The sequence below is a fragment of the Diadema setosum genome, chromosome 13, assembly GCF_964275005.1.
Source record: "Diadema setosum chromosome 13, eeDiaSeto1, whole genome shotgun sequence".
Lineage (NCBI taxonomy): Eukaryota > Metazoa > Echinodermata > Echinoidea > Diadematoida > Diadematidae > Diadema > Diadema setosum.
The window spans coordinates 31562866-31577908 of NC_092697.1; the positions used below are offsets into that span (position 1 = coordinate 31562866).

Consider the following 15043-nt stretch of genomic DNA (forward strand, 5'->3'; position numbering starts at 1 on the left):
CGCTGTCCCGACGTCCGTGATATGATGTGCCTCCTTCCTCATTAAGTGATTCATAAGTTGGATAGCACCCTATTATTTCTGTTTTCCACCCCGCAGATTCGTCTACGATTTACCCGGGACCAGTCGGGCGACATGTCCAAAGGGAAGGGCTCGGTTCACGTGGCCCAATGGGACAAACACAGTAAGTCTAACATTTTCTGCTCTTTCCATGTTGCTCTTATATTTTCTCGAAGAGGGAAATCCAAATGTCGCTTGCTCCACTCTAGAGCCCGAAGCCGACTACTCTACGTTAAATGCTAGAGAGAGTAATTTCGCCAGCGCGATCAGCCAAACCAAACTCGGCTGTCCCGGCTACTTCGCGCGGGAATTTCATTTCCGTTTGTAGAAGGACATGAAGTCGCAGCGCTTTGAACGCTATCTGCAGAGGTATCATTAATGTTCCGACGACACATTACTGCCTAGTCTCAGAACTCCTCACAACTTACCTAACAAGGCGACTCAATTCCATCATACAGCTTGTCGACACCCTTCATGAAATAGTTTGAAAAATGTATTACTGTCTGTCCATGACGATAAAATAAGGGGACGGTTGACTAGGTTGTTGTGAGTGAAAATTTCAGACGAGACTTTTTTCATGAAAGGAGAAAAAAACCGTCTGTTTGCACAGACTACTAGAGTCATGTGACCTAGACCTTGACATGATTAACTGAACATGAATGACTCGGCCATGTGGTGTGCGACAGATACGAGTGTACTAGAACCCGCACTCTGTACTAGAGGCATTTTGTAGGGGTGGGCGGGGGAGGGGCTCCCTAGCAAAGTGCTCGAATGGCGTCCCAATGTACTGACATCCTCGTCTGGCAAATTGGCAAATTATGTTTTTGAAGGAATTAATAATTCACAATATACCCAAGAAACAAGCACTCAAAAATCCAGTTCATAGTTAGCTCATGAGCACATGGGTACAAAAAGACCTCTCCTTTTTTATATCTCAGTTGATTAGGCACTTCCCTCGTTTTTTTAAAGGGACATAAGTCAAGGTATTCAAGTTTGACATGCAGTGGAAGCTTTGCTGAAAGTGGGAGAGCATTACAAGACTATTGTCTTTCCAGAGGCCCGACAACATAGGTGAATACAGGTGAAAGGTAGATTGCCCGACCGGATTAATAATTCATGTTCAAACAACAACAACAACAACAACAAAATTTCGTCGACCAGGTTACCAGAATGATAATTAACGCCTAATGAGTATCCATTTCATTATTTTGCATTGAATGTACTGCCATTTCTTCATATACACTGTGTGTATCAATATGAACAATTACAAATATGTATACCAGGCTTGCCATCCAGGTGAATGTGTTGGCACGCACCATTTATAAGGATTGCATGAATAGTCATTACATCACAGATGATTATCTCAGTGTGTATAAAAACCAACGTGCCTGTTGGTATACGAATGACCCCTTTTCTGCTCGTGCGCAAGTGGAAGTATACGAACTGGTTCATAAGGCTGCGTTCACATAGAAGTATTCGGTATTCGGTATTCGCTATTCGGTATTCGCTATTCGGGCCCCGAATACACCATCACCCGCACCGTCGGCTCACCATCCCATGCAGTGAGGATTTCTTCCTCCTACATCCTAGCAAATCTTATTAACAATTTCTAAACTGCATCAGAATGTCGGTCTACATGCTTATTTTTGCTGAAGGGCAAATCCATACGAAAATTGTCATTATTTCATAAACGAGAGACGGTATACGCTGCAAGAAAATCGAACAAGCTCGATTCCCACTTTGCTATACTATTCGCAGCTATTCGGTACTTTCGAATAGTGCCCTCTTATGTGAACCGGTGTGAGGAAATCCTATCGTTCGATTCAAGATATTCGCATGCCCTCGAAAACGAGCCCCGAATACCCGAATAGTATACTTCTATGTGAACGCAGCCTTATTGTCAGCTTTTGTGAATGCTGCGTTCAAGCCAGTTACTTTGTAATAAAATTGATGCAAAAATTTCACAACTATTCCACCGGGTGTTCTCTTGAAGCAAACATTTGTATCGGACTTTAGGCCTAGATAAACAAAGATAACGAAGGAAAGAGAAGAAGAGAGGAAATATCTCTTGACCTTAAGTGCGGAGGATATGAGTTCTTCATTTTAGAAATGACTTTGCAGCCGATATACTATGCTTGCATTATACCATTTATTCTGTGTTGCGTGAGCCTGTCCGGCAGTGCTTCTGCCTGTGTGTGAGTTTTGCATGTGCGTTTTGGCGAATTGTGTTCACGCACATGATAATGTGCATATAAGATAATTATAAAGGGCCATCGAGGGTAAATATGTATTCATGTAGCAAGACTTTGTTCGTTTGTTTGTTTTTCACTTTAAATGTAAGCACAGAATACTAAGTATTAATTTCTCGTACAATGAATACTCACATTAAGTTTTCTGAAGATCTTTTCTGTCGAAGCCTCAGTCATTGTGGCACGTACCACAGCGATGTTAAGCCCAGCTAGCATCACACTCACAAAATTTACATTCTCATTTCACACTACGCGCTACTTACTACTCTACTTCTGTAAAATAATCTACTTCATGTACATACTATTCATGTATATCGTCATTTAAAGACACCCTACCAACGGTTTGACACTGAATCCATTGCGTCTTGCTTAACCATCGCTTGCAATAGAGGTGGACCGTTCGTATATTTATGTATATTCTCACAAAATCAAAATTGTAGCTCTAATTCTGGTTGATGCGTAGAAAAGTCACTGCATCGACTTCTAGTCAAATTTTGTTTTAAGAAAATCGCAAAAACTTAATATTATGAGTCCCACAACACTAACTGTTGGTTCGGCTCAAACTTTCTCTCAAAACGACGCCATCCTTGTATTGAGCGAAACGTTGCAATGTTCTTCTTTGAACCAACTCCTTTTATTCAAAGAAGTGACGGGGATTTTGGTAGATTATTATGACATGTCAAGCCATATAGACAAATAAGCTGCCACACTGGCTCCATTTCGTTGACTGCCAGGACCCTAAAATGATTTTCTGACATGATTACAGTACAAGCTCTTCGGGGCCAGAAAAAAAAAAAAAAAATTCGAGATTTCTATATCGAGATTTTGCTATTTTAGCGTTATAAATGAAAACCCATCTTGCTTTATCTCCGTTAACTTTTTTTTTCTAATTTTATGTTTGTAAACATGAAAATGAAATCATTGTACACGAAAGGTGTAATTTAAGCAGTTAGTTACTGAAATTGGGTCATCATGGCATTAATTTCATAGATTTGAAAACATAAGTAAACCGGTCTCTTGTGAGGGCAGTACTGTTTCTATGTTTGTATGTAAGCAAGTTTATCGAGTTTTGATATCGGGAGTCCTATTTTCCCGTGACATAGAAACTCGAAATCTTACACCCCTTACGTAATATGATCACTACCATCTTGTGTGTGAATGATTTCATGTATACATTCGTGTATCATTTCTCAACACTGACAACCCGGAACAGCGTACAAAACTAGCTGGAGTCTTGTTCTTCCCAAGACCCAATACATGTATTATAAAGATTTTCGCATGATCGCGTGTGTGTGTGGGTGTGTGTAGTGTGTGTACAGTATGTGTTTGACACCACTGTTTGACTTTGAATTACTGAAGATATCTATTCCATATCGTAACTCTTTTTAATTTTTCAAGTACTGCGTCCTATATCTTGGATGGACGTTAGAATAATTCGAGTTGATTATGGCGGCTATTATCTAGAGTCGAGCTCATTTATTATCAGGAGTCTCCCGACTGAAGTAAGAGGCAAACATTCCGTAGTGTTTCTTTGATATTCACGAATTATGGATATGGCCTGTATACGCGTAAGCTCCCATTTACATTGAATGATGTTTCAAAGAATTTCCGTGACTTCAAATTTCGCATTCTCAAATTCGATGAACTTGATCATTAGCAAAGGATTTATCTGTCCTTCGTACGTAATTGTCGAGTATAATGGGATTATTTCAAAGAAGTGATCTTCAGAAGATGTATACGTTTAAGGATGGAGTAATCGCGATGTTTAACAAACAGTGTGCGATGCTTGTAGTCACGTCGTATTGGCAAGATGGTAGAGTGTGTAGAAGTATTTCACGTTTCCGAGAATGTGTTGCTTCCAGTCTATAGCTGAGCAATTCCAACTCCTGACCCTTAATTTCCGCATCAATTCCGGTGCCTGCCTTCATTACAGATAGCGCGTGTGAAGTGGGAAAGTGAGGAGTATATTCGATATGTACATGTGCGAAAGTATATACACGGAATATATCATGTATGTCTTCATTGACCGGACGAGGACAAGCGATAGTGGTGGTCATTATAATACTAACCTTTTTGTTCTTTTTTAGTTGATTTCCGTAGTTATATATAAATTTTGTCAGCCTCTTTTGGAGTGCTCTATACACTTTTTAATTGACATACCTCGCAAGGAGAAGATGGTGGGGAGGGGAGGAAAGGGGGGGGGGGAAGGGAGGGAAAGAGAAGGGGTGAGGGCGCTATCTCGTGTAGAAATGTAGTCAGGGTGTCCCGGGAAAACGTATGTCATGAGAGAAGCATAATATTGTACTAGAAATCAAAACCAGCCCAAGTGGTATGAGGGCAATGGTACTTGGTTACGATGGGAAACAAAAGGGGAAATATTATACAGTGATCTTTGTAATCTGGGTCATGTATTGTTTTATGACGTGGCATTAAAAATACACTATACGTATAATTAGAAGTTGTATTCTATTTGATGTATCGTGTATGTGTAGTGCCACGTCAAAAAAGGAAAAAAAAAAGAATACGTGACCCAGAAAACAAAAATCACTGTATGGTAATAATTTCACCTTTGTAACCTACCATATAGTATATGGCCCTATGTGTATAAGTGTGTATACAATGTACATAAGTTACAACAATATTTGATGTGTATATATTAAATACACACAAAAAAATGCACACACACAAACACCCATATGTATAATCCATATATATATATATATATATATATATATATATATATATATATATATATATATATATATATGCAGTTGTATTTTGATATTTGTCTAGGTGTGTGTGTATATACATTATGTACTTTGACGTCGTATCCTGATGTCATGATACGTTATCACCCTCCTGCCCATTTATATTAGCAGTAGCTACGCGTAGTCACTGTACATTGTAGGCCCCACCTTGCTGAATATGGAATGTGAATAAACAAGTGGATTTCTTTTTTTCAGAGGGCGAAAGACAGCAATGCCGACGGATAAAAAAACCTTATTTTGTGGATTCACTTTATGCCCATTGAGCACTATATTCATTTTTTAAACCCTCCACACAAAATGCTAATAACTATTTGCCTACCGTATACCATTCTTTTCTCGGGCATTATTAAAGCACGGCGCACAAAATGAAATGTATCACGACAAGTCGTCATACAGGGAAAAAGATAGCCCTGACCTCCTGCATATTACACATGTGAAAAGTTTTCTGCACTCAATGCCAATACATGTACAGACAACGATACACACTCGCACACATAGCGAAGACTACAGTATCTTGAAAACAAGTTAGTGTATACGCTGGACGAATACTATGAGCAGGAAAATGGTGACCTTAAACTCAGTTTCCATAATGTATAGATATCTTTTCTTTTTTGTGTGTCCTTATGAAATAAAGCTGATATTCATCCAACCCAAACTGCGTCGCTGATTTTTCGCTTTAAAGAGAAACAAAACTACCATTCTAGGATTACTTACGGAAGTTCCAGGGTCGCATTTCTGCTCGTCCCGTGTGTGCATTTCCGCCAGACCTAAATATAGCTCGGGCATCGAAAGTGGTGAGTTATTTCGTGAGAGCTCTCGGACAATAGAAAGATGCACACAAGCCAATCTCCTCAGGTTCAATAATTGAACGTATATATGTCTGCCCTGGATGATTGCCATAGATGAAACTCAAATTTATCGCCCGCGTGGAATATTATTATCTTTTGAAATAATCTCTCCGTATGATGTACAGCTATAGGCGCGATTACTTGGAAAGGGATACTTATCGTATGCTGGGACGGAGAGAGACAAGACAAACGGACAAACGGAAACGAAGGGACACTTTTAAGGGACATACACACTTAATACTAGAGGAAACAATATTGAGGGAAGTAAAGCTTATGGTCAATATGAAACTCAAGTCTGCCGAAAGATTGTAGAGCGCTCCGTGATATTTGCACCAACCCTGCCTCCGCTTTGCCCCAGAAAGAGCTAAAGCGTATCAGAATAGGGTGTGTCGCATCATCTCATAATACCCCTGCCATATATTTCTACAATATTCCCCCATGCTAACCATGACTCCTGCGACACATCTCAAGGGGGTGAGGTCCTTAGGTCCTCACACGTATGTATGTACGAACGAAAGGAGATGCAACCCTTGAGAAGAAATAGCCTTTCGTTGCAGTTTGAGGCAGCTTCCCCGATTAAGAAGGTCGCCTTGTTGTCACCCGATACTGGCTGCAGCCCGGTAAAGTGGGACACGGAATGCAGGGACGGAAGGCAAAATGCAGATTAGACCGTGCCCAATAGTTTATGTGCGAAAATCTCCCTGCCTTTGCCTCTTGATATGATATATATATTATATATGTCGTTTGTAAGTAAAGTTTGAGCATCGTGCGAGGTGTTGGAACGTGTAGCATTTATATTATGACCTTCATATCACCCTCTTGTGTCTTTCGGAACACCGATGCCGAGGTTAATGAGGCGTATACTTCCGATAGTCCCAAAATATACACAATTACTTTTCGAGACCCCTTATGTTATTCGCACTATACATTTCTTTTTCATGTGTATGTATTATATATAATGTATTACATAAATCATGAACATGTGATGAAAACCTAAGATGACATTAAAACTATCTTTACTGCCCAAGAAAATGCATGAGTTGACTGAATACAGTGTTTAAATGCCAGTTTAGGATTATATCACATGCATAATTCTTGATACATAAATCTATTTCTGTGTATACCTGTAGATAGATGGATATAATTGAGATAAAAGATATATAGATAGATAGATAGATATATAGATAGATAGATAGATAGATAGATAGATAGATAGATAATTGATTGATTGATTGATTGATTGATTGATTGATTGATTGATTGATTGATTGATGATAGATGGATAGCCAGATAGATGATAGATAGATAGATAGATAGATAGATAGATAGATAGATAGATAGATAGATAGATAGATAGATAGATAGATAGAGAATCATAAACGTCAAAATGTGGAGAAAATTACTGTTTTATTGGTTGAAGGGTTGTGGCTTATGGACATGAAGATTACATGCATAAATTCCGCGACAACCTTTACCACTCTACATAGCCTGAACCTTATACGAACTGTGTCCTCGTCATGCAGTCAGTCTCAAGACTGTTGCAACAGTCGTCAAGTGATGTTATGACGCGCGCGGCTGTCCGTCCGTCATCGTGTGGCTCAGAGATCGTGCGAACCGTGACGACAAGCGTCTCCGCAGTCCATGAGGCATAACGAGGAGTAATCCCATGGCACGACATTATCCCCTAAAGTATAGATAACATCCCCCTCACATAATACGCGTATGTTAGCATGCCCTTGACAGACATTGTTAAGTCCTCTCATACTATACTCCATAGCAGCCAACCCCACCCTACATTTTCCCTGCGTATAATTTTGTACCCGTTCTGTTAACAGACACCCGACATTATTATGCAGTTTGCTGCTACTTCTACGTGCCGTAGGTCAATATTATTGTTTGCATCTAGTTTTCCATCAATTCTGGATTATATATGATTATGGATGTATATGATATGCCGAATGCCTTAAGGAAGGATAGATCTTTGACTTTGGCGCAATGATGTGTTATGACGTAAAGCCATGTTCACATCTTGTGATGACGTGCGAACTGCAAAGAGTGTCAAAATCGCAGAAAAGAAAAATAATGTGGAAATGAATCATGCGTTTTTACAAAGTGTATCATTCTTGGAAAATTGAATGAGTGGATTAACGTAATCATTTTGATGTTCTGAGCTCATTCTAAAAAGATTTGATTCGAAATCAACAGGCAATAGAGACTGACTTTACTTAACTGTGACTGTCTGCGAGACATTCTATTCAGTCCCAGGGTATACATTCCGACGTTGGTCCGCTGTGAAAAGGTAATTGACTTCTCTGTCAATAATAGCGCAATGCCATTCATCCGCCTGTAAGGTCGTCCACTACTGAGCACAATGGATACGACGGGCTATTACACACAATGAATCCGACAGACTATTATAGCACCGAGCCATCGATTTACTTTTATATATCTGTGAAAAGGATGTGCGCGTTGAGTATGAAGCGATATAATCGTGGTGGATTTTTTCTCTGTCTTTCTTGTACGTGTCTCTCTTGTACACTTCAGTAGAATCCAATGATGGCCAGAGTACCATGTATCTAGGGTTTTTTCCTTGCACGGATCACATATATATATTTTTCGATTCCAACATGACGCATTGTGTCTACGACCTTATACTCTCGTTCTATCTGTATCAGAGAAATACGCGAACAATCACTGATCCATTATTCTTAAGGCTCCGAGACCTACAATGACAGATTTAGCATTAGTTAGAACTGTTTCCATCTTTGTATCGCTATTCACGGACTGATCGTCCTGTAAATTGGATAAGCAAAATAAGATTAGATTAAGCGTAGAATGACACATGTAATAACGCAGTGGACCACATTGCAGCAGACCACTTCAGATTGGTAATCTTCATGATTGCTGACAACAGCTTTATGCCGGTATTCAACAGTAACACGACTGTCTGCAGTAGATATAGGCCTTAGCATAGGAAGAGAATCAGCAAAAAAAGAAAAAAAAAGAAAAAAAAAGAGGGGGGACTGAAATGACAACACAGACACACAAATTTATCAAAGCTGAGAATATTGCTCACCCAGTTAAATGCAATCAACCATGTTCCCAGTTCAAAAGAAAAAAAAAAGACCTCAGCCGTATGGTCCTATACATAATTTTACCATGCTTTCGGTGTTTCTAAAAGTATTTAAAATCGAAGCTATGAAAACGCTGCAGTTTATAACGACCGTCGAAATACTTTCACTAAGTAAAATACACCATACTATTTGAATATTTTCAGCAAGTAAAATACTACAGTAAACAACATGAATGTGTATGAAAAGGATGGTGATGTTTGTTCATAGATACTCTGACGGGGAAATATGAGTTCTAAAGACCTCTTGTCGGGATAGGATAAGTTTTGCTGGGGGGTTCAGCCATTTTGAAGACCACTATACAAACCAGTCAACAAAGTTCGACGATAATACGATGAAGCCACAGCAATGTTAAACAGTGTTTTGAATTTATTCATCACTACATTTACAATATACATGGTCATTGAATAATATTTGCATTGTATGATGTTGTCCCAGGCAGGCTGGAGATGAGAGAGAACAAAAAGAAAGAAAGAACAAAAAAAGAAAGAAAGAAGGAAAGGGAGGGGAGGGGACATGTTCAAATCGCCATCGCTCAATGGGGATTTAGTCTAAACGAAAGTATGACATACGCGTTTCTGATGCTTTGGCATTGGTATTAATTTTGTTGACGTTTTCATGTTTTGAATGGGGGGGGGGGTTACAAATAGAGACAAAGAGAGAGAACGAGAATGGGGAAGGGATGGCGATAGACGGGGATTAATGTTTTATGTTACCTCAGTACATCATAATGCGTCATCTGCACTCTGTGTCTGCGTGTGTTTTTGAAGATATAGCTATGCTATATAATTGTGTGAGGGTTTAGTGCATGTGTCTGCGTATGGGGGTTTGTTTCTACGTGTCTGTCTGTCTGTCTGTCTGTAGGTATGTATGTATGTCAGTGAAGATATCTCCGTAATGCACCATGACTATGTCAGCGTCGATTTGCTGTAATGGACTAACTGCATTCACAAACTCCATGCGGCTCATAGCTCTTCATAATACCATGTAACGTCATGCTCGCTCTGCCGCGAAGGAACGTGTATGATACTACTGCAGGAAATGTTGCCCCTGGCTTTACCCCTATTACTATTGTCACGAACACATCGACAAGTTGAAACCAGAGCCCCATATCATCCTAGCCATCACATCAGAAGAAAGGGGGGGGGGGGAGGATGGGGGTTGATGGATATGGGATTGTTATCGTAAGCATGATCAGACATCGCTGCATGTCTTCTTGCCCCCTTTTATATTATGTGGGACCGACGACTTTACTGAGATAGCATGTTGAACCCCATCACAGCCAAATGCGAGACAATTATGAGCTATATAGCAGTGGAAGTTTTGAGTCAGAGACTCTGAGGGGGTTAACAGGTCCAGGATGCTCATCACTAATCGAGTGCACCCCTCCCCCCCCCCCCCTCCTTAAAAAGAAGTATCAGGCCTTATACTATTATAGGCTCGCACTCAAAACGGTTACGCGGAGCTTTAATGAATCATGTATAGAAGTGTTGCAAGGTATACACGTAAGTCATCTTTCCTCATCCCTAAGCCCCACCCCCCCCCCCTCCCCCAACCAAAGTTGTTCTAAAGGAGCAGTACAGTCACGGTATACGCATCCTTTCTGGCGTTAGTGAAAATGAATGTTCTCATTTTGGTAGTCGATTGTGTAGGCTGCCCGAGTGTGTTGTGCTACTCCACTGCCATTGCTGTTTTCAGAAATCATTTTCCTCAGTTGCGAATATTGGCAACTCCCCGCACTTTCATCACTTGTCATAAGTTGACGGATTCAAGAGGGGAAAGTACCGTGAAAGGATATTTAATGTATAGTTACAGCTTTAAAAAATATTCAGCGAAATACAGCTGCCGCAATATCACCGCGTTCATTGACATTGACACGTTTTCCTTCCAAAAATTACTCCCTTCCGGTTCAAGCCGTGTGCGTGTGTGCCTACGTGTGTGTGAATGTTCACATACACTAGGTTGTAATACTTTGACTATACAGCAGGCATGTATACGTGTATAGTGAATGATACCTGTGTGTGTACAAGTGTGTGTGTGGGGGGGGGGTATCTATCCCGTGTGCATGCGTGTGTGTGTTGAAAAGAAAGTATATTCAGGCCCTAAAATTCCAAGAAGAGGAGTGGTGAGTCGGACATGTCGTAGTTACAGGTGGCGTCTCTTGCTTAATCCATTGAGCACCCGGTGGATCTCCCCGTGGCGATCTCTATAGTTGTGTAGGACCGGATAGCTAGTGTTTGTTGTTTGTGGTTAGGCGTTGCTGTTGTTTTTTTACTGCTATTGAGTGAAATCTGACACACTTTCATAACAGGATATTACTACTTTCGATTCGTGATCATGATTTTTTTATTATGTTTGGATGTTTCAAGTTTTATCGAGGAATTTTTGACATCTATCCACGGAGGCCCACACCTTGTTCATGTTGTTAGAAGTACGCGCAGCAGGTCTTTTCATTTCGAGGTTTTTTTCTAAATCAAAGTCAAAATACAGAATGAGTGTATGATGGAATGAAAATTTAAACCAAAAATCTCACAACTTACTTGTTTAGCGGTGGTGGCCTGCGGCCGACATCCATCGACCTTCGACAGACTGAGTGTGTTACTAATATCAAACATCGTCAGTAGATGAGATTTCATGGAATCATGCATGATTGTGATTTATTATACACACAGAGGGTAGGATGTTCGATAGATAAAAGATAACTCTGTATAAATACATTGATAAAAAGATAGACGAATATGACATGTTTTAACTGAAATGTATATATAATCGGATGAGTGATCAATGGTATTATGAAGGAATGTAACTGAATAATGCAATGTGAAATATTTCTGACTAGTTTTGAAAATATTTGTCGTACTCCCATATAAGTCTGTGGAAAACTTCTAGTAAGCCAATTAGGTTCCGCTGAAATACGGTGTTTTACAGCTGACTGACCTCCGCACACGGGAATTCATAGACCCAAACTATTTCTGGCACCTATTTTAACCGCTAAACAAAATTCACGCGACCTGTGTACACTTCACCCATAGTGGATGCAACCCCATGCGTTACGCCACCCTACATATACGGTTCTCCTGTCATGATAGGTATTTGGCTGACCGACACCATGTATAACTTGCTAACCTGTATAATCATAGCTTGCTAACAAACTAAAGGCAAGTGCGACGACATGTAGCCATTATCAGTGCGTTGAAGTTTATTGATTAAAATGTACAGAAATATTATATGAGGGAAATTGGATACTGTGACAGATATTCGTGGAACTTCCAAAATAGGTCCTGAAATAAAGACCAATTCGTTTTGGTTGGGGCTCCAAGTATGCCTAACAAAAGATAATTTAAGCACTGAAATAGCAACGCACCTGGCTCATTGCATAACCCATGGAAAGTGTGTTTGATCATCTTTGGATGCCCCACCCCCCCCCCCCCCTCAGTTATGGTCGCCATAAGTTAGCAAGTGCTCTGAAGTCGAATTCATATTTTGCTAAATGTCCATTTTAGTAATAGATCGCTCGCTGATGGTTATCATTTTTCGCGACAGTTGATTCTATCGAGCATCTCTAAAACTGTAGGAGCAAATGAAGTTCATCGCTGTACAACAAACTTACACACACACACACACACACACACACACACACACACACACACACACACACTCACACACACACACACACACACGGGGATTGATATACACACCATGGAGCTAGTACATGTAGTTCCATGCACACACGCATATAGAGTACTTTATAGTTCAGTTTCAACCGCCATATACCATTATCATACTCGAATACACTCGCACACAAGCGCAATGGCTTATAACATGGACACTGGTGTTAAGGAAAAACAGGATGAACGAAACCAGTGACCACGATAAAAATGGAACGTCCTTTCTGTCATCTGATATTCAGAAGGATAACACACAGCAAGCAGTTGCAATTTGCTCTAGTTTAAGATATCATTTTGATTATTTGGTGCGCGGTGCCCACTAACTCATTAAGCCTTGATGTTTACCTCATTGGTTTTAACGACAATAGTGTAGAATGCTGCTGGTGGTAAAAATTCCACAACAAGCGAATTGCGTGACTGCTCTTTATTGCTAATAATAATCATGACAGTTACAGTTGTAAACATTTTGTCAGGAGTTTGTTGGGGTCGATGATGTTACCCGTGCTTTTTAAATTGCTCCGATATGTCTAATAGTCTTTGCAGTGCGCCTTTTTAGCTGGGTGCACTTTAGTGACCTGGTATTTCGCAATACATCATTTTATTTTTTATCATTCCACATTGTCTGTGTCGTAGGGATCTATATCCTTCTGTCCTTTATGCCCCCAATTGCGTCCTCCCACCGCGACTCATGATAATCTCGCCCACGATCTGACTAGGGTCCCTTAATTATGGGTTCGAATGGAAGAGCAAACAGAATTAGGGAAACAACATTTTGATATGGTAATCTCTTTAAAAATCCACACAAACTTCTCTATTGCAGGCATGCGTTATATCATATAGTGGTATAAAGATGAATAATGGTATACTACCCGAGTCACCGCACGACTGATTTGCACAGATGGAATTGTCTCACCGGTACAGGACTAGGGAATTCTCCGAAGGGAATAGCGTACAATGCATGAAGTCCGATTTTACGAACTGGATTCTTTACAAACTAAAAAGACATGTCATTAAAGTCGTCATATCAAAGCGGGAAAATGAGTTGGAACTTGTGTGTGTGCATGTGTGTACATACTGTATGTATAGATATGTATGTACGAATGTATGTAAGTATAGATAGATAGATAGATAGATAGATAGATAGATAGATAGATAGATAGATAGATAGATAGATAGATAGATAGATAGATAGATATTCAGCTATATATATGACAGGTACTGTGCGGTCCGGCTGAGCGTATAATAAGCGGGCATTATTGGATCGACCCGTTAAAAGGGCCCTCTCTCCTGTGGCTTCAACAGAAGTCTTTAAATGCGGGGATGTTTTTGCGAGCAAGCCGGCCAAAGCCGCCGAAAGGCTATTCTCGGCGGTATACAGGACACACAGAATGATATACCAAATTTGATCGACCCCGCTTTCCGACTTTCTACGTTGATCAATGTAATGACTTCTCAATTTGTATATAATAAGATGGGTGTACATCAATACACAATAGACCTGTTCATAATATTGTTCTCTGCCCCTCTCCTTATTCCGTATTTCCTTCTAAAATAAATGACCAAAATGTTTTAGTATTCGATGACTCTTTGAACTTCAAATGTTTTTTTTTTCTTTTCCCGTCTTCCTTATACGCGGAGCGAAAAGTTGCAGCCGCTATCTTCTAGCGGAGTTTAAAATCATTCAGCGAAATTGGCAAGCGCATCAAGAACATAGTGACCATTTCCATTTTCCTTGTGTGTATTAAGGCTTTTGTTGATGTTAGTTATCTGATATCTTGTTCGATTTTGTGATCGGATACTTCCTACACGACACCTAATAAGTAATTTAACCTTCATCGTTTTATCATGTGTAGAGCATCCCTGTATATTACAAATTATTATACAGTGAACGGACTCATCTACAGAATACAGCAACGTGATGCCATGGTGCCCTAGATTGAGAAATGTGTATACCTTTGGACGTGTTTTTGTTTACGTTCTTTCAGAGTTCTGGAAGTTGATCAGATTACGCACACACACACAAACACACACGCACACACAACGCGACACACATCTCTCTCTCTCTCTCTCTCTCTCTCTCTCTCTGTGAGAAAAGTTGTTTCCGTGAAAGCTAATGACGTACGTAATTCGAATTTCGTCACCCAAGTCAGTGCGTCACGCCAAACTTTCGTACGTGCCGTACAACCTGTTTACAGCCAACCACATCGTAAACAAAAACAACAACAAAGAGTCCCGTTTTACATCGACTTCACACTACATGTACGTCCCATTCCCCCACCACCCCCCTGAAAATTAGACAGGTAAAACGCCAGTGTCCTCATG

General features: G+C 40.1%; 1 protein-coding gene across 1 annotated transcript in view; it reads left to right on the forward strand.

Annotated features, from left to right (window-relative positions):
* Positions 1-15043, forward strand: part of LOC140237242 (cAMP-dependent protein kinase catalytic subunit beta-like) — a 151905-nt gene that overhangs the window by 617 nt on the left and 136245 nt on the right. Inside the window, exon 2 of the mRNA XM_072317186.1 lies at positions 97-181. Coding sequence (XP_072173287.1) covers positions 97-181 — 85 coding nt within the window. The remainder of the gene's footprint in view (positions 1-96; positions 182-15043) is intronic.